General features: G+C 41.2%; 2 protein-coding genes across 3 annotated transcripts in view; one reads left to right on the top strand and one right to left on the bottom strand.

Annotated features, from left to right (window-relative positions):
* The window catches only part of LOC126214877 (NK1 transcription factor-related protein 1), a 142,592-nt gene extending 129,479 nt beyond the window's left edge, over positions 1–13,113 (top strand). Inside the window, exons 6-7 of the mRNA XM_049941523.1 lie at positions 6,177–6,323; positions 13,087–13,113. Coding sequence (XP_049797480.1) covers positions 6,177–6,323; positions 13,087–13,113 — 174 coding nt within the window. The remainder of the gene's footprint in view (positions 1–6,176; positions 6,324–13,086) is intronic.
* Positions 13,114–16,396: 3,283 nt separating this feature from the next.
* The window catches only part of LOC126214853 (F-box/LRR-repeat protein 2-like), a 121,662-nt gene continuing 110,745 nt past the window's right edge, over positions 16,397–27,313 (bottom strand). For both annotated transcript variants that reach the window (XM_049941487.1, XM_049941488.1), the window contains one exon: positions 16,397–17,029. In XM_049941487.1, the coding sequence (XP_049797444.1) occupies positions 17,020–17,029 (10 nt within the window). In that variant the 3' untranslated portion in view covers positions 16,397–17,019. The remainder of the gene's footprint in view (positions 17,030–27,313) is intronic.

Here is a 27,313-nt window from a genome sequence, read left to right as displayed (position 1 = left end):
GTGCTACGACCTGCTGTGTTTGACCAGCTTCCAGTCGCCCTAGTATTCTACCCCTCATAACGTCATCAATATGTGTTCTTTGAGCCATTTTCAACACACAGTCACCATTAACACGTCAGAAAACGTCTTCACACTTACTCACTGCACCGTACTCTGACATGCACCAACACACTTCTGCGTATGTGGACTGCTGCCAGCGCCACCGTGCGTCGACCGCAGTTCAAATGCACCGCATGGTCATACCCTGAGGTGATTTAAGCCTGCAAACCGACCACCAGAACGTTGCTTCACCATTTATCAGTATTATCCTTAATTTATGAGCATGAGTGTAGTTGATGGATGAGTGTATCGGGCAGAAAAGAGCAGCTCCCTTCATTCTTCAAAGAATGCTCTCAGATTCACTGTTCCGTATGGCTGGGCACAGTTCTGCTAAGAGAACAACCGACACTCACAAGACTTCATTGGGCTACCCTACAACCCGGATCTCGGTAATTCTCACTTCCACCTATATGGCCCCATATCCAAGAATAAATGCAGTACTCGATTGAAATTTAAATACGTTGTGATTAAGAAAATTTTGTCAGTATGGTATTTAACATTCTATGTGTTACATTATTACTCTACTACACATAAATAATCAATAACTGTAATCAAATTAAACAAAAGTATTATCAAAAACCAATCACAAGTTAAACTGAAATATATTTATAAAAAGGATAGATGCATATATGTGAAGGCTTGGCAGGCCCATTATTCTCATCATACAAAGTGTGATTTACATGATTCAAATTTTTTTACTCTGCAAGCCTAGACACGAAGAGCATAACAATTTTGAAAGCTTCGTTTCGAAATGTTTCACCTGGCAATTCATTTTTAATCTGCAGCCATAGTCCTAGAACTTTAGTTTGAGTAACTGACTTCAGTGATGTATTGTCAAGACTTCCCATTGCATTCGAATTGGTGAGTTCGAGAAGCGGTCATGTCCCAGAAAGTAAATTTTTCAGGGGCCACAAAAAACTGTTTTACTACACAGTGGTTTTAAGAGTAGTGTCATAGAGATGCTATGCAGCAGATGACCGAAGGCGAAACAATTTACACCATTACGACATACAGGGTGTTTCAAAAATGACCGGTATATTTGAAACGGCAATAAAAACTAAACGAGCAGCGATAGAAATACACCGTTTGTTCCAATATGCTTGGGACAACAGTACATTTTCAGGCAGACAAACTTTCGAAATTACAGTAGTTACAATTTTCAACAACATATGGCGCTGCGGTCTGGGAAACTCTATAGTATGATATTTTCCACATATCCACCATGTGTAGCAATAATATGGCGTAGTCTCTGAATGAAATTACCCGAAACCTTTGACAACGTGTCTGGCGGAATGGCTTCACATGCAGATGAGATGTACTGCTTCAGCTGTTCAATTGTTTCTGGATTCTGGCGGTACACCTGGTCTTTCAAGTGTCCCCACAGAAAAAAGTCACAGGGGTTCATGTCTGGCGAATAGGGAGGCCAATCCACGCCGCCTCCTGTATGTTTCGGATAGCCCAAAGCAATCACACGATCATCGAAATATTCATTCAGGAAATTAAAGACGTCGGCCGTGCGATGTGGCCGGGCACCATCTTGCATAAACCACGAGGTGTTCGCAGTGTCGTCTAAGGCAGTTTGTACCTCCACAAATTCACGAAGAATGTCCAGATAGCATGATGCAGTAATCGTTTCGGATCTGAAAAATGGGCCAATGATTCCTTTGGAAGAAATGGCGGCCCAGACCAGTACTTTTTGAGGATGCAGGGACGATGGGACTGCAACATAGGGCTTTTCGGTTCCCCATATGCGCCAGTTCTGTTTATTGACGAAGCCGTCCAGGTAAAAATAAGCTTCGTCAGTAAACCAAATGCTGCCCACATGCATATCGCCGTCATCAATCCTGTGCACTATATCGTTAGCGAATGTCTCTCGTGCAGCAATGAAAGCGGCGCTGAGGGGTTGCCGCGTTTGAATTTTGTATGGATAGAGGTGTGAACTCTGGTGCATGAGACGATACGTGGACGTTGGCGTCATTTGGACCGCAGCTGCAACACGGCGAACGGAAACCCGAGGCCGCTGTTGGATCACCTGCTGCACTAGCTGCGCGTTGCCCTCTGTGGTTGCCGTACGCGGTCGCCCTACCTTTCCAGCACGTTCATCCGTCACATTCCCAGTCCGTTGGAATTTTTCAAACAGATCCTTTATTGTATCGCTTTTCGGTCCTTTGGTTACATTAAACCTCCGTTGAAAACTTCGTCTTGTTGGAACAACACTGTGTTCTAGGCAGTGGAATTGCAACACCAGAAAAATCCTCTGTTCTAAGGAATAAACCATGTTGTCTACAGCACACTTGCACGTTGTGAACAGCACACGCTTACAGCAGAAAGACGACGTACAGAATGGCGCACCCACAGACTGCGTTGTCTTCTATGTCTTTCACATCACTTGCAGCGCCATCTGTTGTTGAAAATTGTAACTACTGTAATTTCGAAAGTTTGTCCGCCTGAAAATGTACTGTTGTCCCAAGCATATTGCAACAAACGGTGTATTTCTATCGCTGCTCGTTTAGTTTTTATTGCCGTTTCAAATATACCGGTCATTTTTGAAACACCCTGTACTTTAAGCATGGAGTAAGGTCAGTAACCCACTTTGAACGTACGGGAGGTGACCCTTTCTAGCCTGATGATGCTGATGAGTCAACTAGCGTCCTGTCTGCAGAGGAATGATTGTGTTATGGAAGTTCGCACTAATCATATTCATTACAGAAATAAAAGTATGTGTTATGAGCACACAGGTTTATTCACAGTGTAACCAAAATACAACCACTATCAAAATATAACAAAGCAGAAAATGGTGGCTTGTTTCATCTTCAACTTATCAATCCTTCACAGACCACTAAGAGATACTGTTATAAAATGGTTTCTGGTCGTCTGGTATGTATCGTAGAATTTTCTTTACATCATCTCGTTTCTTCTTTTTTATTCGAACAGATCCCCTATACACTTGTTTACTGGATGACCCCTTCTCTAATACAATACCCATCTAACAAGCACTTCTATTGATGGCGCATGATTCTTTGTTATACCAGACGATAAAGATCAGTAAACTCCTGCAAACGTAATTTGAAAAAAAAAAAAAAAAAAAGGAAGTGGACATGACTCCTTTTCCAACTCACTGAGTCATACATTTCTTGTAGAAGTTGGGAGGAGTGGAAGTTCATGAACACAGTTTTTTATTCATTTATTATCTTATTTTATTGAAACCTGTTAGTAATTAGACATTAAAATGTATACACTGCTGATTCCATAAACATTTTAACCATAACTGAAAATCTGGAAATGGCACAGACTGATAAATTAAGTTTTCGTTACAAACACTAGATTCAGATTATAAATTAATCTACTTCTCATCAACTGTTAATATATCTCCACATAAAAACTTTGTTTTCCATTTTTAGTTAATGTAACTGTTTAATGTGACAAAAAGAGTAATGTTTTGCCTTGTAAACACTCTATATCATTTTTGTATCTTCTGTACAAATAATATCATTGTAAGTTGCTCATCATTTTATCCATGTTTGCGGTACTCAATTGTCACCTGAAGATATGCTAAGAAACCGAACACAGGTTTGTGACTAAATAAATATAATTTTGCACACCATTAAGAAATGTTTTCGATTTGATGTAATTGAAATGCCAGTGACATCTGCAAATATTTTTTTCTGTTTTTTCTTTACTGAAAGTAAATATCATTAACATAAGGAAGAAACAATTGTGGTCTAAGAGCAGAGCCCTGCGGTACTCCACACATAATTAAGCTAAATGTGTTGCTTTAATGAGACTTTCTGTTATTTTATCACGCCTTAATGTCGCTATTCGCTGCCTGCTTTCTAGATAATACCATATCCATTGTGAAAACAAAGTCTTTCGCGATGCCACTGTTGTATAAAACATTCTTGGACTACTTGCCGAGTCAGTTCAGGGTAAAACCTCGAGCTTTCGACTACTACCTCTATCGGCTTCGTCAGGAGCAACTAACTGTCAGAACTGCTGCTGTGGTGGCCGTATGCAGCAAATAAACAGCTTCTGATTGGTCGGTAATAACGTAAGACTGTCGCAGATGGCGTCGACATTTCCGCTTGTGGTGCCACCGCCTTGTTAAGGACAGTCTCGGTCTCAGGATCTCTGGGATTCACAACAATCCTGAGCACGAAAGCAGTTATGGTCAGTCCACTCGCACTGTTTCTGACTGCTGTGCAGGACATCAACGACATATTAAAAATCGAGAAGTGCAGAAATCTGCAGCTGCTGAGCACAACCTCACAAAGAAACATAAAATACTGTTTGACGAGACAAAAGTTTTGTACCGGGCTCCCACATACTAGCGCTCTGTAATTAAAGATGCTGTTGAAACAAGAATGTGAGAGAATAACTTCAACCGTGACAGTGGATATAATGTTAGTAGTGCATGGAAGCGAGCTGTCATTGCAGATAAGATCCAGAGATGTTCGTCGCAATGTTTACTGTACGGCGGGAGCGGTGACACCACCAGTGCCTTCGACCATAGATACTAATAGACTGGCCTTGCTGTGCAGAAGCTATAGGGCTGGTGTGGCTCCAACATAAACCACGTGACTGTTGGCACAACGTGGCGGGATTTCAAATCAGTGGTCTGCCACCCCATGTTTGTATCGTATTTTACCCACATTTCTCAGTTGACTACCAAACGCTTGCAACAAAAATTACTTTTTTATTTGCGAAAAATTATGTCAGAACTACATTTGGATTTGTTCACAGTACCATTTATAAAATCTAACAAATACATCGAACGCCCCTCTGGTGGGCAGCGGTACGAAATTACTATAAACTATCAATTAAAGTAAAATGTCGTTAAAATTCTTTTAAACAGTAAGAGTGGGCTCGCGTCAAAACTTTAAACATTGGATTCGCCGCGTTTTGAGCTCTAGTCACTTATAAAAGAAAATGGGATATGGGAATTATGTCAACTATAGGTGCCAAAATTGTCGACTTTAGGTGCAGGTCCATTTTACAGTATCAATTTTAGGTGCACTTCAAAGGTTCAGTTCCTACTATTTTTACAAAAGTTTAAACTACCAGTTTAAAAAATGATATTTTAGATGAAAGGGGAGACTGAAGTTTCAGAAAATAATTTTGGAGCCTACATTTATTATTAGTATTAGAAGGTAGAAAAAAATTCTCTTCATGTGTCCACTATAGGTGCTCTTACCTTATTATAATTTCACTTGTATATACAAAAAGGCGTATATGTGCAGATGGCTTCAAGTTTTTCCGTTTCAGGGCCTGTATCCAAAGCTGCCTTCGGTTTTCATCCTTAGGGAATCTATGAGTAGGAACGAGAAACAGTTCTACTTACTTCTTTAACCGAATTATCACAGATACTTTCCAAAATGTAATATGAGTTTGACTTTACAGGTATCACTTTCAACACTTTAATTTACGTGATACTCTATTTCAGCAGATTTCAATAAACGCATCTGCACTATCAAAGAAACACTTACACGTGAAATGTAATGCCATTTCCTCCGACAAAACGCTGAGTACAGCCATAAGCTCAACACGAAACAACCATGTTTTGCCAACATTCACGTGACTTTAGCCCAGAGATGTTGGAGCCACGAAAATGACGTCAGGGCCAGTCTATTATATTTATGCTCGAAGACCAGTGCAGACGTCACCATCTGCGACGCTTTACGCAATTATCGACCAATCAGAAGCAGTCTACGGTGTATATAAGGCCACCACACCATCAATTTTGAGTCAGCCGCTCCTGACGAAGAGGTAATCTTCTAAAGCTCTAGGTTTTGCCCCGAATTAACGCGACAAGAAGTCCAATGATGTTTTAGACACCATGTCCTCTGTTTTGGCATACCTCGGACAGCTTTTTGGGCTAATTTATGAACAATAATGTTACGTAGACTACGTGTTACACAACTCTTTTCATCGACCTGGATGACAATTGAGCCCTTCCATTTCTGATGAGACACAGCCACTTCAACGGTGTGTCTAGGATTCAGTCTTGTAATACACAATATGAACTTCATGGCGAAAGTGGGTGTCAGCTTGTGTGACGTACAGGTGGTGTCTGTCGGCAGCTGGACAAGTACCTGAGCGTCAGCAAGCGGATGGAGCTGAGCAAGGCTCTGGCGCTGACGGAGGTGCAGATCAAGACGTGGTTCCAGAACCGGCGCACCAAGTGGAAGAAGCAGCTCACCTCCCGCCTCAAGATGGCTCACAGGCAGGTACTGTCAACACACAGCCCACTCTTTATATCTGTCTGTCTGTCTCTCTCTCTCCTCTACGTTCACAAACTAGTCTCACGCACTGAGAAATCACATGTGCAAATCCGAGGGTAGCATGAAGTTTATTTCTTCTTCTTCTTTTTTTTTTTTTTTTTTTTTTGGCTTCTGATATCAGTCATATGATTAAAATAGTTCCCCATAAATAATTCTTATTTGTTATGTATCGATATGTTGTTGTTGTGATCTTCCGTCCAGAGACTGGTTTGATGCTGCTCTCCATGCTACTCTATCCCATGCGAGCCTCTTCACCTCCAAGTAACTACTGCACCCTACATCCTTCAGAATCTGCTTAGTGCATTCATCTCTTGGTCTCCCTCTACCATTTTTACCCTCACGTTTTCCTCCAGTACTAAATTGGTGATCCCTTGATGCCTCAGAGCGTGTCCTACGGACCGATCCCTTCTTCTGGTCAAGTTTTGCCACAAATTCCTCTTCTCCCAATTCTGTTCAGTACTCCTCGTTAGTTACGTGATATACACATCTGATCTTCAACGTTCTTCTGTAGCATCACATTTCAAATGCTTCTATTCTCATACATATTTCTCGTCCATACATGCCTACTCTCCATACACTTTCAGAAAAGACTTCCTGACACTTAAATCTTTACTCACTGTTAACAAATTTCTCTTCTTCAGAAACGCTTCCCTTGCCATCGCCAGTCTATATTTGATATCCACTCTACTTCGACCATCCTCAGTTATATTTCTGCCCAAATAGCAAAACTCATATACTACTTCAAGTGTCTCATTTCCTAATCTAATTCCCTCATGTAATTCGACTATATTCCATTATCCTCGTTTTGCTTTTGTTGATGTTCATCTTATATCCTCCTTTCAAGACACTGTCCATTACGTTCAATTGTTCTTCCAAGTTCTTTGCTGTCTCTGACGGAATTAAAATGTCATCGGTAAACTTCAAGGTTTTTATTTCTTCTGCCTGGATTTTAATTCCTATTCCAAATTTTACTTTGGTTTCCTCTACCGCTTGTTCAGTGTACAGCTTGAATAACATCGGGGATAGACTACAACCCTGTCTCACTCCCTTCTCCAATACTGCTTCCCTTTCGAGCCACTCGACTCTTATAATTGCCTTCTTGTTTCTGTGCTAACTGTTTCATCTCCAAGTACCTACTGCACCTACATCCTTCTGAATCTGCTTAGTTCATTCATCTCTTGGTCTCCCTCTACCATTTTTACCCTCCACGCTTCCCTCCAATACTAACTTGGTGATCATTTGATGCCTCAGAACATGTCCTACCAACCGATCCCTTCTTCTAGACAAGTTGTGACACAAATTCCTTTTCTCCCCAGTTCTATTCAGTACCTCATCATTACTTATGTGATCTACCCGTCTTATTTTCAGCGCCCTTCTGTAGCACCACATTTCGAAAGCTTCTGTTCTCTTCTTGCCTAAACTATTTATCGTCCACGCTCCACATCAGACGTGTACATGTCTGCACTCCATACAAATAGTTTTAGAAAAGACTTCCTGACACTTTAATCTATACTCAATGTTAACAAATCTCTCTTCTTCAGAAACGCTTTTCTTGCCATTGCCAGTCTATATTTTATATCCTCTATGCATCGATATCCTATGTTTATCGATATAGTCATAAATCAAAATGAAAGCATTGGCTAAAACACGCTGACAGAAGAAATACTGCAACACCAACAAGGAATTAAGCGACATAAACGAAAGTTGGTATAGTCTGAACATCAGAAGAAAAAACCTGATGTAAACATTACGCCTTGTATTCTTCCGCGTTTGCTTGAATCTCACTGGAATTCGTTTCACGTGGAGCGTGAAAACTTCAAAGCCGATTATACCTGAGAATTTATGAAAAACATTAAGAACAACCTATTTCTCGGCACTTTTTAACCGTGTTCCACAATGCGGAACAGTAAGCAGCCTCAGACATTTTCTTGCTGCGTATTAACAGCGCGACAATCAGAGCACAACAGCGCAGACGCTGTCACTGAACACGATTTTTGAAATAAACGCTACATAGCTAAAGCGTGATTAAGAAATACGTTGATGGCTATTAATACATTTGAAGTAACGTAGTAATAATATATCTCATACAAAGAAGGGCCTACAGCCAAGAGCGTAACAACACCAGTGTACGTGTGCTATGGCTTCTGACCAACCATCGCGTTTGTGTTTGTTTATGTCAGGTTTATTCTTATGATGAAAGGCCTATAGGCGTGTTTCTATATCTGAAAGATATTGTCTATTCAAATTTCGAACCAGTCGCATAGAAGGGGCGCTAGCCACTTTGACGATGCGTTCAAACAGAAACGAGCCGGAGGCGTAAATACAGTACCTGTATGTTAGAAGTATTGACCCTGGTTGTTGAGATACTTGTTCCACTGTGACACAAGGCGGTGAATGGCTGTCTCATAAAATCCCTGGAGCTGCGATGTTAACCATTTCCGCTTGTACAGCTTGATGTCGTCATGCGAGGTGAATCGTTTGCCCCTCAGAGCCTTTTTAAGGGGACCAAAAATGGCGTAACCACAGGGAGAGAGGTCCGGACTGTATAGAGGGTGGCCGAGAACCTGCCATTTGAATTTCTGCAAGAGTGCCGCGACTGTGTTGGCCATGGAGCAGAATGACCCCACGGGTGAGATTGTCTGGTAGTTTTGATTTGATCGCTTGGCGAAGGGTGGTCAAGGTTTGCGAGTAACGCTGGGCATTCACTGTTGTCCCGTGCTGCAGGAAATGAATCAGAAGAGGGGCCATTTTTGGTCCCCTTAAAAAGGCTCTGAGGGGCAAACGATTCACCTCGGATGACGACGTCCAGCTGTACGTTCGGATCTGGCTAACATCGCAGCTCTGGTTATTTTGTGAGACAGCCATTCACCGCCTTGTGTCACAGTGGGACAAGTGTCTCAACAGCCAGGTCAATACTTCTAGCCGGCCGGCGTGGCCGAGCGGTTCTAGGCGCTTCAGTTTGGAACCACGCGACCGCTACAGTCGCAGGTTCGAATCCTGCCTCGGGCTTGGATGTGTGTGATGTCCTTAGGTTAGTTAGGTTTAAGTAGTTCTAGGGGACTGACGACCTCAGATGTTAAGTCCCATAGTGCTCAGAGCCATTTGAACCATTTTGAACCAATACTTCTAACATACTGGTACTGGTTTGGGTAATTATGCCTCCAGCTCGTTTCTCTTGGAACGCCCTTATAGGTTTAAATACACGCTGTAACGATCGTGGGCGTTAGTTATCTATGAGATTGGACCTGGTGAGTTGATGTTAGTCAAGGATGCCTATAAGGTGATACAGACACCACTATCAACACCTGAGTTTGAGTGTGGTCGTGTAATAGGGCTACCAGAAGCTGGGTGTTCCTTCTGCGATACAGCAGAAAGACTAGGCAGGAATGTAGTGGTGGTCACGAAAATGTGTGGTCCCAAGAAGACTGGGCTCCAGACAGCCACATGGTACTACCTATGAGGAAGAACGTCATGTTCGGCGTATGGCTCTGGCGCATCGTACTGCACTTGCAGTAACAATTTGAGCAGCAGTTAGCATCACACTGACACAACGAACTGTTACAAATCGGTTACTTCACGGATAGCTCTGAACCAGATGCCCTGTAGCGTGCATCCCTCTGGACCCTAACCACTGCCATGTAGTGTCAAGGGAGAGCTGACTGGAGGGCAAACTGGTCTATTGTGTTTTTCGATGAAAGCTGGTTCTGCCTAGGCATCAGTGATGCCCTTGTGGTGGTTACAAGGAGGCCAGTGGAGGGCCTGCAGCCAACCTATCTGGATGCTAGACACACTGGACCTACACCTAGAGGTATGGTCAGGGGTGCAATTTCGTACGACAGCGGCACTATCGTGGATATCCCACGCACCCTGACTGCAAATTTGTACGTCAATCTGGTGATTCGACCTGTTGTACTACCATTCACGAAGAGCATTCCAGGGGGTGTTTTCCAATAGGGCAACGCTCGCCCACATACCGCTGTTGTAACCCAACATGCTCTACAGAGTGTCGACATGTTGCTTTGGCCTGCTATATTACCATATCTTGTCTCCAGTCGAGCACATATGGGACATCATCGGAGGACAACTCCAGTGTCATCCACATATAGCATTAACCGTCCTTGTTCTGCGCGGCCGGCCGGGGTGGCCGAGCGGTTCTAGGCGCTACGGTCTGGAACCGCGCGACCGCTACTGTCACAGGCTCGAATCCTGCCTTGGGCATAGATGTGTGTGCTGTCCTTAGGTTAGTTAGGTTTAAGTAGTTCTAAGTTCTAGGGGACTGATGACCTCAGAAGTTAAGTCCCATAGTGCTCAGAGCCATTTCAACCATTTTTTTTGTTCTGAGCGACCAGGTGCAACAGGCATCGAACCCTTTCCCAAAAACTGACATCCATCACTGTGTGACACAATGCATTCATTGCATTCTCGCAGTTTTACTGTTATTAATGTAGCAGCATTTCACATTTGCAATGGCTTATCTCACAATTTCATAGCCTGTGATCTTGCAATGTTAATCACTTAAATATGTAGCCTAGACAAATACCGGGTGATCCGAAAGTCAGTATAAATTTGAAAACTTAATAAACCACGGAGTAATGTAGATAGAGATGTAAAAATTGACACACATGCTTGGAATGACATGGGGTTTTATTAGAACCACCCCATATTGGTAGACACGTTAAAGATCTCTTTCGCGCGTCGTTTGGTGATGATCGTATGCTCAGCCGCCACTTTCGTCATGCTAGGCCTCCCAGGTCCCAAAACCTCAGTCCGTGCGATTATTGGCTTTGGGGTTACCTGAAGTCGCAAGTGTATCGTGATCGACCGACATCTCTAGGAATGCTGAAAGACTACATCCGACGCCAATGCCTCACCTTGACTCCGTACGTGCTTTACAGTGCTGTTCACAACATTATTCCTCGACTTCAGCTATTGTTGAGGAATGATGGTGGACATATAGAGCATTTCCTGTAAAGAACATCATCTTTGCTTTGTCTTACTTTGTTATGCTAATTATTGCTATTCTGATCAGATGAAGCGCCATCTGTCGGGCATTTTTTGAACGTTTGTATTTTTTTGGCTTTAATAAAACCCCATGTCATTCCAAGCATGTGTGTCAATTTGTAGCTCTCTATCTGCTTTATACCATGATTTATTCAGTTTTCAAATTTATACTGACTTTTTGATCACCCTGTATATTACCGAAATTTCATTACTCTAATTCAATTATTTTTTGGGGTTTCGATTTATTTCCGTCAGTGTATTTAGACCCTAAAATAGTAGTTATCGTGAATCTCTTGGCTGAACATCACACACACTCATAATAATAGTTTTTTTATGATGATATTCCATATTCTTCCGTGTTATTCGCTGAATGCGAATTTCATGACATCACCTGCAATTGGTAGAGATATATTAACCAGTTGTGACCTATATTGTCCTGGATCGGGACTCGTGGCCGGAGTTCCTACTTTATCAAGAATGACCGCCTTCCCCGTTTTTGGCTATCTGTGCACGCTCCATGGCCCGATCCAAACCTCCATATCTTACTGTCCCCTTCTTTGTATCGTTTCTCATGCACGTCTTCCTTCAAGCTGACAACATTACTTCGTTTGCACTCAAAGAGAATGACACTCCCACAAGGAATCGAGACCAGCTGCTGATCGTCAAAACATGTGTAACTATCGTAAGCTGAGATGGGGCATACGACGATAACATGATCTCCTTGTGGCATGTGTCATTCTCCCTGAGCGGAAATCAAGTGTTGTTGCGAACTTAACACTTTCGCTGCTGTGGACGTGTACACACGTCCTGCTAAGCCGTTTCCCAGGAGTTGACACGTATGACCGCGCTGCTTGGGATTTCCTGAAGCGCTACAGACATCTGAATGCGTACTTAGCCGCCGACCTCTCACTGCTGCAGACGAGTTACTTCCATACCTCGGTGAAAAATATAGTTTCGAGTATTTATCATTCAACATATGTGCCTCATTGCGTCTATCATTTGCAAATACACTAATTTCGGTATCTTGAATCATTTATGAGATTATGACTATTGTAATGTCCACATGATCCGCGATGCACAAGGACATGAATGGCCGCGACATGCGAACCATCATTCGGATACAAAAGCCAGTAAGTCGAGAACGAAATGAAATGTCGTTCTGCTCTCAATTTTAAATAAAATTTCGATAGCTTATCTACGTTTCATTCCCTGAAACGTATGAGCTAAAATCAACCAAACGCGAAGTTTATGCAGCGCGTTTTTGGCACTGCAAACTCTTTAAAATGTCGTGCAATGTTTTACTTAATTTGATGCAGCGCAGGAAGTATGACGCATAACGAAAAGTTCTGTATCGAATGAAGATAGACTGTAAGATGTGAAATAAAATTTGTTCGCCAAATAGTTTTCGAAAAATAGGGTGACAAGTATTTCACATCGGCCGGAACGCCGTCTCTAAGAACCGGCACCAGCATTTTGGCGAGCAGTACAGCCGTAACAAACGCCGCCCTCAGTACAGAATGCAGGCATCACGCCTATAGCACCGAAACGGTTAAAGGGAGATTGAATTTTCTCATTATGGTAGTACAAGGGCGGTCTGTTTTAATTGTTAAAAAACATTCAGGGGCCAAGGTTGCAGAAGACAACCGGTTTCAACAGTCTTACCTGTCATCTTCAGGTCTTAAATTTTTTTTTTACATTCTCATTTCAGCTAGGTGACATCTTGTACATGAGATGAGCGTGAAACGAACATGTTGCACTAAAAAAAAAAAAAAATTAAGACCTCAATATGGCAGCTAAGACTGTTGAAACCGGTTGTCTTGAACCTGGGAAAAAAAAAATTTGTGCGATCTGGCTTTTGAATGGTTTTTAAAGGTCAAAGGGAGATGTGCATAAGACTAAAATATAAGGAAATGGACAGTGGCATATGGACGTTTGGATATGGCCAGGGAGCTTGCATGGATAACCAAAATGGTTTAGCCTAGTTGTCACAATAAGTAGAAAGTCTGGGTTCGAGTCCTGACCTGACACAAATTTTCACGTCACAACTGGGTAATAAATCTATACCCATTGCAACTGTAGCCGTGAAATACGCATTCAGCAAGTGACTTGGAATATTTCGTTCAGCTCCTGGTCGTCAAGCCATATGTAATACTCTATTTACACTACTTACACTCCCTCAGCTCCACAGCTACAACAGATTCAAGGTAGCTGTGATAGGCACTTTTTTATAGAGTATAGGACGATACTGTCATTCAAAATGCACGAGTGTTCAATGTATTTTCCAAAACCATTAGACTTGAAAACAGTGATAATCTATCTAGAACTATCGCCAGGAATTTCCTTTCATAAGTTCATGATTTTTACAGTTGATTTATAAACTATTAATTTTTGTTGTTTAGTGTAAACTGTGTCATTTGGGTCTTTGTCGTGATTAATTTTGATTCCTTCAGATCAAATCCGTGTTCTAAGCTATCTAGGGTATCAATGGCCCTTCAGGAAATCTGTTCTCTGGTTTCACTTTCAATGAGTACAGATGCATTATATGCAGTTAAAACTGAGTGTGTTGTTATATTGTTGCTGTTGCGGTCTTCAGTCCAAAGGCTGGTTTGACACAACTCTCCGTGCTACTCTATCCCATGCGAGCCTCATCATCTCCGAGTGACTACTACAACCTACATCCTTCTGAATCTGCTTAGTGTATTCACCTCTTGGTCTCCATCTATCATTTTTACCCTCATGCTTCCCTCCAGTACTAAATTGGCGATCTCTTGATGCCTCAGAACGTGTCCTACTGACCGATCCCTTCTTCTAGTCAAATTCCTTTTCTCCCCAATTCTGTTCAGTACCTCATCAGTTACCTGATCTACACATCTGATCCTCAACGTTCTTCTATAGCATCACATTTCAAATGCTTCTTTTCTCGTCCTAACAAATTTCTCTTCTTCAGAAACACTTTCCTTGCCATCGCCAGTCTACATTTTACATCCTTTTTACTTCAACCATCCTCAGTTATTTTGCTGCCCAAATAGCAAAACTCATCTACTACATCCACATTCTGCTTTATTTGACGTTCATCTTAGATCCTCCTTTCGAGACACTATCCATTAACGTTGAATTGTTCGTCCAAGCTCTTTGCCATCTCTGACGGAATTAAAATGTCATCGGCACACCTCACTGTTTTTATTTCTTCTCCCTGGATTTTAATTCCTATTCCGAATTTTTCTTTGGTTTCCTTTACTGCTTGCTCAATGTACAGATTGAATAACATTGGGGATAGGCTACAACCCTATCTCACTCCCTTCTCCACCACTGCTTCCCTTTTGAGCCACTCGACTCTTATGATTGCCTTCTGGTTTCTGTAAAAACTGTAAATAGCCTTTCAGTCCCTGTATTTTACCCCTGCCACCTTCACAATTTGAGAGTATTCCAGTCAACATTGTAAAAAGGTTTCTCTAAGTCTACAAATGCTATAAACGCAGGTTTGCCTTTCCTTAATCTATCTTCTAAGACAAGTCATAGGGTCAGTATTGCCTCATGTGTTCCTACATTTCTACGGAATCCAAACTGGTCTTCCCCGAGGTCGGCTTCTTCCAGTTTTTCCATTAATCTGTAAACAATTCATGTCGGTATTTTGCAACAGTGACTTATTAAACTGATAGTTCAGTCATAATCACACTTTTCAGCACCTGCTTTCTTTAGAAATGTGTTGTTATATGTAGGGGTCAATCATTTTATAAAATAAAAACAGAAATGGGTCTGTAATGGAACCTTGTAAGGCCATGAGTGAAATAACTTTCCATCAGACAAACTATTTCCTGCACTTTATGTTGTTTTAATTCTGTTAAATGTGAATGCAAGGCACAACCATTGATTCTATAAATTTCTAATTTATAGAACAATATGGAATGGTAACGGAGGATGTTAGGTGTAAGTGTGCTGCCTGGAGATGAAAAGGTTGACAAGGTAGTCATGGAAGGCCACATCAAACCAATCAGAAGACCGATGGGTAATCCCAACTTAAAGCAGTGGACTACACAGTCAAAGGCCTTCATAAGTTGTTTACAAAAAATTCTTGTGACTCTTTGGACTGTCATAAGATGAATACCATTTCTCAAGTAATTTTGTTGATGTCACATATTGTACTTTTGCCTTTCTCAAAGCTAAAGTGATTTAATGATGTGAGATTAGATTTTTCTTTGTAGTTCTAGATCGGAACTGCAACTATTTTTCCAAATAGTTTTGAAAAAACTGGAGGAACACTTACTGGTCAGCAGTTTCATACATCTCTCTTTGAGCCTTCTTTCAATAACTGCTTCACCACTGTATACTTTAGAGAATCTGGGGAGCATTTTCCTTAAAATGAGTGATTAATTATTATGTATAGGGGCCCTGATATTACCATGGAACCTGTTTTATTTATTCTTGTGATTATACTATGCACTCCAGACGTATTTTTAAAAAAATATAATGCCATATTTTCTACACCTTTATCTGCAGTTAAAACCTCCGTATAATGCTGATTTAAACCAAAGGAAAGGACATTATCTATGTTTTATATTCACAACATCCTGCAGCCCTAATGTAATTGATGAACGACATTATTTGTATTTATTGACAAGGACAAGGACAAGGTTGCTTGTTTCTTTTTGTTTATATTTTGATTTTTCTGGATTGTTTTCAATCTGTCCAAAGATATTTGGAAATTTGTGGTAAGTTCCTATGGGACCAAACTGCTGAGGTCATCAGTCCCTAGGCTTACACACTACTTAATCTAACTTAACCTAACTTACGAGAAGGACAAAACACACACACACACACACACACACACACACACACACACACACACACACACACCAGACTCGAACCTCTGACGGAGGGAGTCGTGCGAACCATGGCAAGGCACCCTAGACCTCATGACTACCCCGCACAGCTGTCCAAAGATAAAGCAAGCCTTAAACGAAACACGACAGGTTTTATACTAATTATATTTTGTACATTTTATTTTTATATTAACCATATTTAATACATTTATAACAATAAACGAAACAAAGCGATCACACACACATCACATAAACCACAGAAAACATACACATGAACCAATATCTTTGACAACAGAATACATCACTGATATTATACAGCATGCTTAACCTCATGGTTACGAGTACAAGGACATGCTGATACCCAGATAAAATTTGTGTCCTGCCTACTCGTCGAATATAGAGTGCCTAGGAAACCTGCTCTCTCGGATCGCTAGACAACAATTCAAGCAAATTGTATTAATGAATGTTTATTACATTAAGATAAATGGCAATATTTAACCTTGAGAATTTTCAATGAGGTGGTGCAAGCAATGGCGACAGAAAAAAATTAAAAATCTCCGTAGTATATACAATTATACAGTTCCTAAGTCACTGCTACAGAGCTCTTAGAATGGCTAGTCTTCAATTGGGCCATGGCCAGGCAGCGCAGCACTTATGTTCTCTTCATGTAGATGCCACTACTGTCTTGCTGTCGTCCTAGAGAGGAGTCGGTCTGTGTAGTATTTGCTGATGTTTTCTTCACAACCTTCTCTGCTCTACCGTGGTGCCAGCATTTGACTTTATGCCAGAACAAAATTAATGGCAGATTCCCACAAAGATCTTCAAAAAAGTCTGTGAAGAAATTAAAATGAAATATTTGTAAGCACTAGGCAGTCTAACACAAAATTCGCAAAATTATGAAAACATCCCAAATCCCATGACATATAATCTATAACATAAAATGCTGTGTCTTATATTACTATATATCTTCTTTAGGACTGCTGATGATGAGCATGTACTACAACAAAACAAAAATAAAAATTAACAAAACAAAAATAAAAATTAATAAAACAAGCTGCCTAGGTTTTATCTGCAAATAATATCCTTTCTCAAGGACATTACCTATGTAACCACTTACAGTAACAATATTTATACATAAAAAAAGAAGCTTTTAAATATTTTGATATTTCTGAAGGATCTATAATGAATTTGTCACCTAATTTTGCAGATTTGTAGATCGCAGCTGTGACACTAAGGTCAGATTCTGCAGTTGATCACAATGTCTTTGATTTATCTGTACAACTCAGAATGAACTACTGTGTGCCATTCTCACGCCCCCGACCATTCACAGGGCCTGTTCCCGCCGCCTCCATCGTCAGCACCGCCACCTCCGCACGTCCCAACGCCGACACACCTTTTCACAGCAACGCCCCACATGTCGGCGCCGGCTCAGTACTCCCCTCTGGTGGCCGTGGCCCCATACTACGATGCATTGTACACGCTGCCCACTGCAACTTCGAGAAACTCTGCCAGTCCGCCACCACTGGCGCTGCTGTCACCGAGTGGGAGGGATGAAAATAGTAGCGGCAGTAGCTGACTCTAATGCTGTCAGGAAAGCAATGTGAACTGAAGCTGGTTTCCAGTGATCGTATATGAAACTGTTCTAGTGAGATTCCACAGATTTGTGCACATGACGAGTTCTGAGAAAAGTTCCTCTGCATTTTGTCACATTTACGTTATGTGGACATACGTGTTGTTGGAATGCTAAGTGAAGTTAGCAGTGTAGTGAATAAAGACCTACATGGCTTGTTAGTTTCAAGAGTATTAGAAAAGTGGACTTGGGATTAAATGTCGTATGGTTCCATATGTTTCTTCACCATCCACGTATTTGACAAAACTACTGTGACTATCACCTTTCAAAAAAAAGAGACAGCATTGGTCGTATATTTTTTACTATTGCAAAATCGATTTTCTGTCACTGAGTGACCATCTTCAGTGCTATATCGTATAACTTAAATTGGGATGCACTGTTGTCACTAAGCTTACGGCGATCACTATGTGATCACCATAAGCTTAGTGACAACAGTGCATCCCAATTTAAGTTACACAATATAGCACTGAAGATGGTCACTCAGTGACAGAAAATCGATTTTGCAATAGTAAAAAATATACGACCAATGCTGTCTCTTTTTTTTCAAGTAAACCTGTTATCTGGTCGTGGTGCACAGGACAACATGGAGTCGCCAATCAATATCACCTTTCAGTTTCATCAGTGAAAATATTATACCACAGTAGACTGATGCAGATGTGCCATAAAATAGCTTGGGGATTATCTGACACATTTCCAAACTGTTTTCATCATAGGGTGGTCATGCTTCAACTTTTTTCTCTCATTTTACTGTGTCTCTATGAACCGATTTACTCATTTGTTATACAAAATGTGCAATATGATATAGGGCAAGTCAGACTGTGATATTGCGAACAAGCTACAATGGTACGAAACACATTATGACTGAGGCATGACATCATGTAATAATGATAATATAATCATATATGCAGTGCAATGTCTGAAAGCAAGATTATTTCACTTATCCAACACATGCAATTTGTCTGTGTAGTAGATAAACAATTGTACAATAGTCATGAAGCTGTGCAAAATACTGTAGCTTATAGTGTACAGTCATATACTCTGATAGCCTCTTACAAATACTTTACAACCACCAACATATTCAATCAACATATCACACTGTCTCCCATATCCTACTTCAAAATTACATAACTGAATTGATTTTAGTAATATCCAATAAACTCCTTTGTACTCCACACATAAATCAGCAGCTTGTGTTAATACTGTTCCAGTACACCACCACATGTATTTCATTGAAATATTGAACACTCATACAGAAAACACCTTCAAATGTCTGATTAAATTGCAAATAAATTAATGTGCTTTATATTTGACATTAAAGATATAAGTGACAAACAATGGATGAGTGTAGTACAGACAAGTTGCACTCTGTTTTAAGTAAAAGCTAACTTTTCTCGTATCTCAGTGTATATGATGTCATTTCTCCTGAACTGTATGTCGTATAATTTAGTGACACTGCCGAGACTCGAACTCAGTCCAGCACACAGTTTTAATCTGCAAGGAAGTTTCATATGAGCGCACACTCCACTGCAGAGTGAAAATCTCATTCTGGAAACATCCACCAGGCTGTGGCTAAGCCATGTCTCCGCAATATCCTTTCTTTCAGGAGTGCTAGTTCTGCAAGGTTCGCAGGAGAGCTTCTGTAAAGTTTGGAAGGTAGGAGACGACGTACTGGCAGAAGTAACGCTGTGAGAACGGGGCGTGAGTCATGCTTGGGTAGCTCAGTTGGTAGAGCACTTGCCCGTGAAAGGCAAATGCCTTGAGTTCGAGTCTCGGTCTGGCACACAGTTTTCATCTGCCAGGAAGTTTCAGAAAAATGTGTTTACAATAAAATATCTGCAAAATATCTACAAGATTATTACAAAGGATAAAGGACTACCACATGATGAAGCAAGAATGAAGATAAGTGCATGATTAAAAATTATATTTTTCTCTTTCTTTTTTTTCTATTTTGAACTGTATAATTACATAAACAAAAATATTGAAAAGTGAAGCAGATGTAGATTTGATGACTGAGGTGTTGGCCAAAATGAAAAATTCAAAAACTTGATAATTCCAGTTATGATTCCTAGAAAGCTACAATAAAATCTACCAAAAATTCATTAGAAGCTGGTATGGGGGAATTAGAAAATAGAACTGAGTCCAATTTATGGGTTTAAAATGAGATTTAGATGTTCATTAGAAACAGTAATTAATTCCAGTTACAAACAAGTAATTCAAAGATAATACCTCAAAACAAACTTATTCTGCGACCAAACCTGTTGTCCTTGAAGAAAAAATAATCAAAAAGAGACTAAACAATCACAACGTAAATATAGTCAGCAACTGGGATCTAATGAATGTGCGTATAGTCACATACTTTGAAAATCTGTTGTAGCGTATTGTATTTCTTGAGTAAAAGTATATGACGATGTAATGAGTGAGGTATGTAAATTATATGTGGTGTGTTTTTCAATTAAGGTGTTATCAGGGATGGCGTTTACGGCATTATACAGATATTTGATGCAATGATGATGTATTTCGAGATTTACGTGATACTACACTGACGGAAAAAAAGGGCAACACCGAAAAAAAATTAGAGTAATGAAATTTTGAGAACACATTTGTCTATGTGACATATTTAAGTGATTAATATTGCAAGAACACACTTAAGTGATTAATATTGCAAGAACACACGTTAATGCAAGCACGAGATAAACACTCAAATGTGAAATTCTGGTACATTAATAACCGGTAACCACCAGAATGTTGAATGCAAGCGCTGTGCAGGCATTGTGTTGTACAGGTGCCGGATGTGAGTTTGTGGGATGGAGTTCCATCCTGCTGCACTTTGTCGGTCAATCCAGGGACTGTTAATGCTGTTTGTAAGTAATGCTGGAGTTGTTGCCTGATCACGATCAATAAATGCTCTATTGGAGACAGATCTGGTGATTGAGCAGGCCAAGGCAATATCGGCACACTGCAGAGCATGTTGGGTTACAACAGCAGTATGTGGGTGAGGTGTGCGTAAATAATCATTTTACTGGAAACCATAATTCAATCGTGTATGCTCCTGACATAGGGATATTAATCCACTATTTGCCAAGCCTGTACCACATGCTCCTTTGAAAACTCCATACACTAATGAACATAAGACAAACAGATATGTGATTGCATACTGAGTGTAAATGATGAACCAAGTAAGGAACACAAAAGACGAACTGAAAGCGAATGAAGTGAAAGATGACAGTACTTTCAAATACTGAGTTGATTGGAAAGACGATATGGAAATAATAAGAACTTTTATACTACAAATGTGTTTATGTGTTGATCACTGAAATCTTTGCAGAACAGTGGTTGAAAAGTCAACAAAAGAGTTGGAAAAAAGAGACCTGAACCAAATCTTGTAACCTTTATAATTTTATTTGTGCTAGCCCAAATTTATGAACAATGTTATTATACAAATCAATCACATGTATGTATTTTCTTTGCAAAGTTAAGGAAAAAAAAGTTCAAATGTCACACTTTTTGAACTATGATAAATAGTATGACCGTCAGTAAAATATTTTTGTGATAATATGGTATTTCTTAGCTGATGCAAGACATGTTTTTTGTGAATTTATGGACCTATTTACATGCTTTGAAACTTGTAATGGATACTTCATTCATATAGTATAAAATATTATTTCCTTTACATTTGAAAATCTCTGGAGACATATTCTTAACTGTTATGCAAAAGCTTATATTATCACAGACTGTCTCACACAGTTTACCAAGTATTAACTGCTTATTTTATTTTCAACAAAAATAAATTATTAAGAGTATATTATAAACAAATATTTACAATAATTACATAATAATTTGTAGTTTACAAAAATTGTGCTCGTGAATTATACAATTTCTGTTGCGAATGATAGAAAACAGAGTTAAAAATCAAGTAAGATGTAGGCTTAGACATTCTTGCTAACAGCGAGGCGGACGTGACCAGACGTAGCTTATGTGTAATGTTTACACTGCTAACAAGAGCGGACTACGCCACATCACAAGGCTTGGGAGCCGTTACAAGCCACAACCCTCGGCCACAGCGAACATAGTGGAGTACGGCCTGTTTATTATGTAGGCATCACGTGCTGCCGCGTGACACACACGCAATGCTCGAGAGTACTGGAAACTTCTAGAACAAGTGGTGCCGGGTGCACTACTGTCTATAAAAAGCCTAGCCGCCATAGTGTTGGAGAACTGATCGCAGTGATGGAGCAGCTGGTCAGTCGGTCAGATGTGGTTTAGCTGGAGTTATGATGCTGTGAGATTGTAGTGCAGTGCTGTGTAACCACAAGGGGACTTAGACTCATTTTCATGTAGTCAACACTTAGTCTGGTGCGCCCGCCTCTGTTATATTGGGACTTAGGGAGCCATGAGAAGTTACACTAGACTTTGTGCATAGATCTGTTTATAAAATGGATGTGCCAGGGGTGCTTCCAATGTACATATCCCCATCAATGATGTATGATTGCATCCAGTGTACCCTGAGATCCCAGCCGAATTCTGTATTCTAACTCAGCCTACAGCCCTATTTTCAGTGGATCAAGTGCACAGAAGGCAGCCCACGAGCACAAGACATCCTGCCAAGTAAGTTCTTTGACATGTATTCTTGCAGTCCTTCCACTCCCTCTCAGGGCTCGTCAGTGGGACACGACAGGAGGAGAAAACTATTTAGTGTCAGGTGTGGGGTAGGGGGTGGAGAATTGGCAGAAATAAGAGTATAGGAATAGGCAAAGGGGGCATCAAATAGCACCAGCACAGAGCCAGAGGGTAGACGCACCATGTCTACGAAGAGGGTCGTCACATCACGCCAATGCAGAGCCCGAGGGTACACGCACTGCGTCTACAGAGTGGGTCGTTGCATCGCGCCAACGTAGAGCAGAGTGTAGATGCACCGTGTCTACGCAGAGGGTCGTCGCTTAACGCCAACGCAGCACCAGCGTCGCATCGCGCCGTCGCGGGATCAGAAGGTCGCAGGTCTGCGCTACTGCGGCAGCTGATCCATCTCGCGCCGCACTTGTTGCGGGCAGATCCACGTAGTGCCATCGAGAGCGCCGAGTTCGCCGTACAGGCCACAAGAAACAAGGTTAGTGAAGATGGGAAACGCTGACACAGTAGACTCAGGTGAGAATATGCAAATAAACCTCAGTGAGAACAGATTATATTTAAGTTATAGTGAGGCCACCAAGTTAGTACCACATAAATTGGAGGGGGACAGAGAAAAACTGTCCGACTTCATAGATAATTGTGATGACGCTTACAACTTAGTAGATCCTAGTTATAAGCTAGTATTTTTAAAGTTTATTATTGGCCAAATAACGGGCTCCACCCGCAGTAAGCTATTAGTTAGAGATCACACAGAAATTTGGTCTGGCGTGAGGGCAATTTTGTTAGAAAATTATGAAAGTAAACACACTATTGATTACTATGCCTGCACCATGTTCAATAGTAGGCAAGAAAAGGGGGAAAGCGTGGTTCAATGGGGCTCTCGCATGGATTCCATGCAATTCCATTTTCGAGAGGCAATGAAGAGGGTCATGGATGATGAAGAAATTGCGGGGTGCAATGCATTGATAGGGAAGTTAGGACGGGCCATGTTTACACAAGGGTTGTATGATGAGCGGATAGACAGTTATTGATTGGCGACTCCATGGCGTGTTGTGCGCACCACGACCAAATAGTGGACAGAACTGGAAGGAAAATCAGCATTGGCCGTATTTTGTTGTTTTATTGTCAGCAAAATTGATTTTCAGACACTTAGTGACCATCCTCCGTGCTATAATATACAATTAAAATTGGTAGGCACTGGTATCAAGCTATAACCACAAGCTTTTATTGTCAGCAAAATCACTAAGTGACTGAAAATCGATTTTGCTGACAATAAAACAACAAAATATGGCAAATGCTGATTTTCCTTCCAATCCTAAAGACAGTTATACGGGCCCAAGGTGAACGGATCACCCTGTCCGAAGCTATTGATTTAGCAGCTACCGAGCTGTGCAATAACCACAGAAAAAGATATGCGCCACGTAGCAACTGTAGCCTGGCCAGAGAAAAGAATTAGCATGAAATGTTTTAACTGCGCGAAAGAAGGGCATGTATAGCATGAGTGCAGCAAAAAGTATACTGTCCAGAAGACAGACACTGTAAAGGAGATTCCCCAAACGACAGAACGTAGTCGGCTACCCATAAAAGAAAGGGATGTTGGTGATTTCAAAGGGACTGGATCATGGGCACAGTGTCCCCGACCAGTATGATGTACGGCATGTAATCTGACGGGACACTTGCCCCCGTGTACTAAAGCAAAGCCAGTGACATGCTTCACGTGTCACCGAATGGGACACTATGCTCGTGATTGTCGTGAAAGTAAGTGGGCTACCATACACAGGAAAAATGTGCAGGGAAACAAGCAGTGGGCGTAATGCTGCAGTTCCATTACGCTGCGTCAGGAATCATATGAGCTGCTGACCGCATGGGGAAAAATGATTATATATGCGTACAAAGCAAGGATGTGAAAGGCTCTGAAACAAAGTTACTGATAGATAGTGGTGCCCATATTAACCTTATACAGTCCAAGGTTCTGAAGGAAAACATGCAGTGGGATCCCAGAAGGGCGGTAATGATAAAAAGCATCGTCAACCAAGAAGTCAGGACAGAGGGTCCTGCGTCAGTACGTTTCAGCAACGGTGAGGGAAGCAACTGGGTCACACAGTTCCAAGTAGTGAATGAGTGTATTGATTTGCCATTTGATGGTTTACTGGGACGGGAGTTCGTGGACAAAAATAAAGTGGTGTTGGATTATGACCATAGAAGAACGCAGGTACGAGGCGAATGGATAGAGTTGTGAGAAGAACGCAAAGAAGCAACCATCAATAGATTAACTGTACAAAATGATGGAAACGGGAAGACTTTACGAGCAAGTTACGCAGCTGTAACGAGGTTTGGAAAGAAGCCAGCCAAGGTCACCGCACACAGAAACAGTCGCCGCAACGCAAACGAATGACAGAGGCCCATTCCACGTAGATAACGAGGGTATTGATCAAGACAAATACACGGTGAGGGGTGTCAGCCGGCCGCCGCCGCCTGTGCCGTCCCAAGAGGGTTGTACGAAACCAAAGGAAAATGAAACTAAGCAAAGTAAATGGCCATACAGAAGAGCAAAGAATCATGTAAGGTCACTACGAGTAGGAGTGACATGTCTCCAGCCCCGAAGGACTCTGAAGAAATAAGAATCGGACCGCAAGAAGAAAGATTTATAAAAGTTTGCGTGACACGAAAACTAGGGAGTGAAGCGGTAATTCCGAAACAAGAGATTAGACCGGTATTAGCGGAACAAATTCCGCCACCGAGCAGTTGTAAAATCCTACGTGCACCGCATGGAAAGAAAGGCAGGAGAAAACCGTGGCAGAGCTTGTTGAAAGAAAACGTGTGTAGAGCACTTAAACCAAGAAGAGCAAGAAGACATACAGGAGTTGTGTTTGGTGTATAATGATGTATTTCATTTACCGGGAGACGTGCTCACCTACACCACTGTAGTAAAACACCAGATTCCATTAGTACCTGAAGCAGAAGGGACAGTCATAAATCAAGAGGACTTACCGAATTCCCCAAGCACAGCAGGAAGCACTGAAAAAGGAAATAAACGGCATGCTGGATGATGGCACAATATCACCGAGTACCAGTCCATTGAACTTTCCTCGGTTATTACAACCAAAGAAGCTTGATGCCAGTGACACACAAAAGTGGAGAGTGGTTATCGATTATCGGAAATTAAATGATACGTCGTTGAATATGGTCTACCCACTGCTCAGAATTGATGAAATACTAGATAGCCTAGGGAAGGCAAAGTATTTCTCAACCCTAGATCTTGAGAAAGGGTACTATCAAGTCCTGATAGACAAACGGGATTGATAAAAGACGGCATTTAGCAAACCTACAGGCCATTGTGAATACAATAGGATGGTGATGGGCCTGAAGACGGCTCCATCCACATTCCAATGGCTAACCCTCCTAATACCATAGGGTCTATAATGAACCCAGGCCGTAATTTTATGTAAAATGTACCTTATTCCCTATTCCTAAAAATTATGAAATATTCAGACTTTTCCTGAATTAAGTAGTGGGTTCGTAATATATTAATATAACTTTTTGAAAATATTTAGTTTTGCAGAAAATCAAGAGAGAACCACTGAATACCATTGGGGTTAAATGTGACCCCATTTCTCTCTTGCAGTATTATTACCCAATAATGCTGCATTGAATCCGTAACTGTTGCTGCATTTCCTCTGTTTTATTCTTGTAAAGAGTGATTGTTGCCAATACTTTATAAGCCGACAGTTATTTGTTCCATACAAGTGGACACTACTACTGCATGTGTTGCATCTAGTGGAAAATGTCTCGTCACCTTTCCGAAGACGAAGTGCTTGAAATATTACTGCAGGATAATCCTCTATCTGGAGAATCAAATAGTGATATCAGCGATATAGTTTCTGATGTCTCATGCAACGATGGTGGGTGCGTCACTTGAGGAAGTATTTGATCACTTACTGAAAGAAAACCTAAACTTGCAAGTTGACAAATGTGAATTCCTAAGGACGGAAGTTACGTTTTTGTGGCACGTTTTGACAGCAGAAGGTCTGGAATCCGATCCCACTAAAGTAGCAGGAATATGAAAGTATCGGCGACCAAGGACAACTGCTGACTTAAAAAGTTATCTGGGCACGATCGGATACTACCGAAGATTTTTGAGCAACTTTAGCAAAATTGCGAAACCCCTACATGAACTATTAAAGAAAGGAGTTCCGTACGTTTGGGTGGAAGCGCAGGAAGAGGCGCTTCAAACATTGGAAGAGACGTTAACCGAGCCACCGATACTACATTGTCCAGACTTCACTAAAGAGTTTTCATTAACGAGTGATGCCAGTAAGTACATGTTAGGGGCATATTTAAGTCAAGGTCCAATGGGAAAGGATTTATCAACTGCATACATATCACGTACTCTCAAGAAGGCAGAGCTGAATTACAGTACAATACAGCGAGAGTTGCTTGCCATAGTATGGGCAGGTATTTCCGACCTTATCTCTTTCGAAGTAAGTTCAAGATACTCACGGACCATAAACCACTGATGTGGCTAGGTAGCATTACGGATCCATCATCAAGATTAATGAAGCTTCGGTTAAAGTTGGAAGAATATGATTACCAAATCTTACATACGGAAGGAAAGCAAAATTGCGTGGCCAGCGCGCTATCACGCATTCGAAGTGTACAAGACGGCGACAAACACAACAGGTTACAAAGAGGGACACAAACGAGACTGACAGGCAAGAAGGTAAGTGAGGGGACACCGCAACTAAGACCACAATCAAGGACTCTAATAGCAATGGGATAACTGAGACAGAGGTGACAGCTGAGATAGCAGACCCCAAAGAGATAGCTGACGCGACAGAGATAAGCGGAGGCAGTAACAC

This window comes from Schistocerca nitens, chromosome 12, assembly GCF_023898315.1.
Source record: "Schistocerca nitens isolate TAMUIC-IGC-003100 chromosome 12, iqSchNite1.1, whole genome shotgun sequence".
NCBI classification, from domain to species: Eukaryota; Metazoa; Arthropoda; class Insecta; order Orthoptera; family Acrididae; genus Schistocerca; species Schistocerca nitens.
Note: the sequence above shows the minus strand (reverse complement) of the source record. Positions and strands in the feature narration are given on the sequence as shown.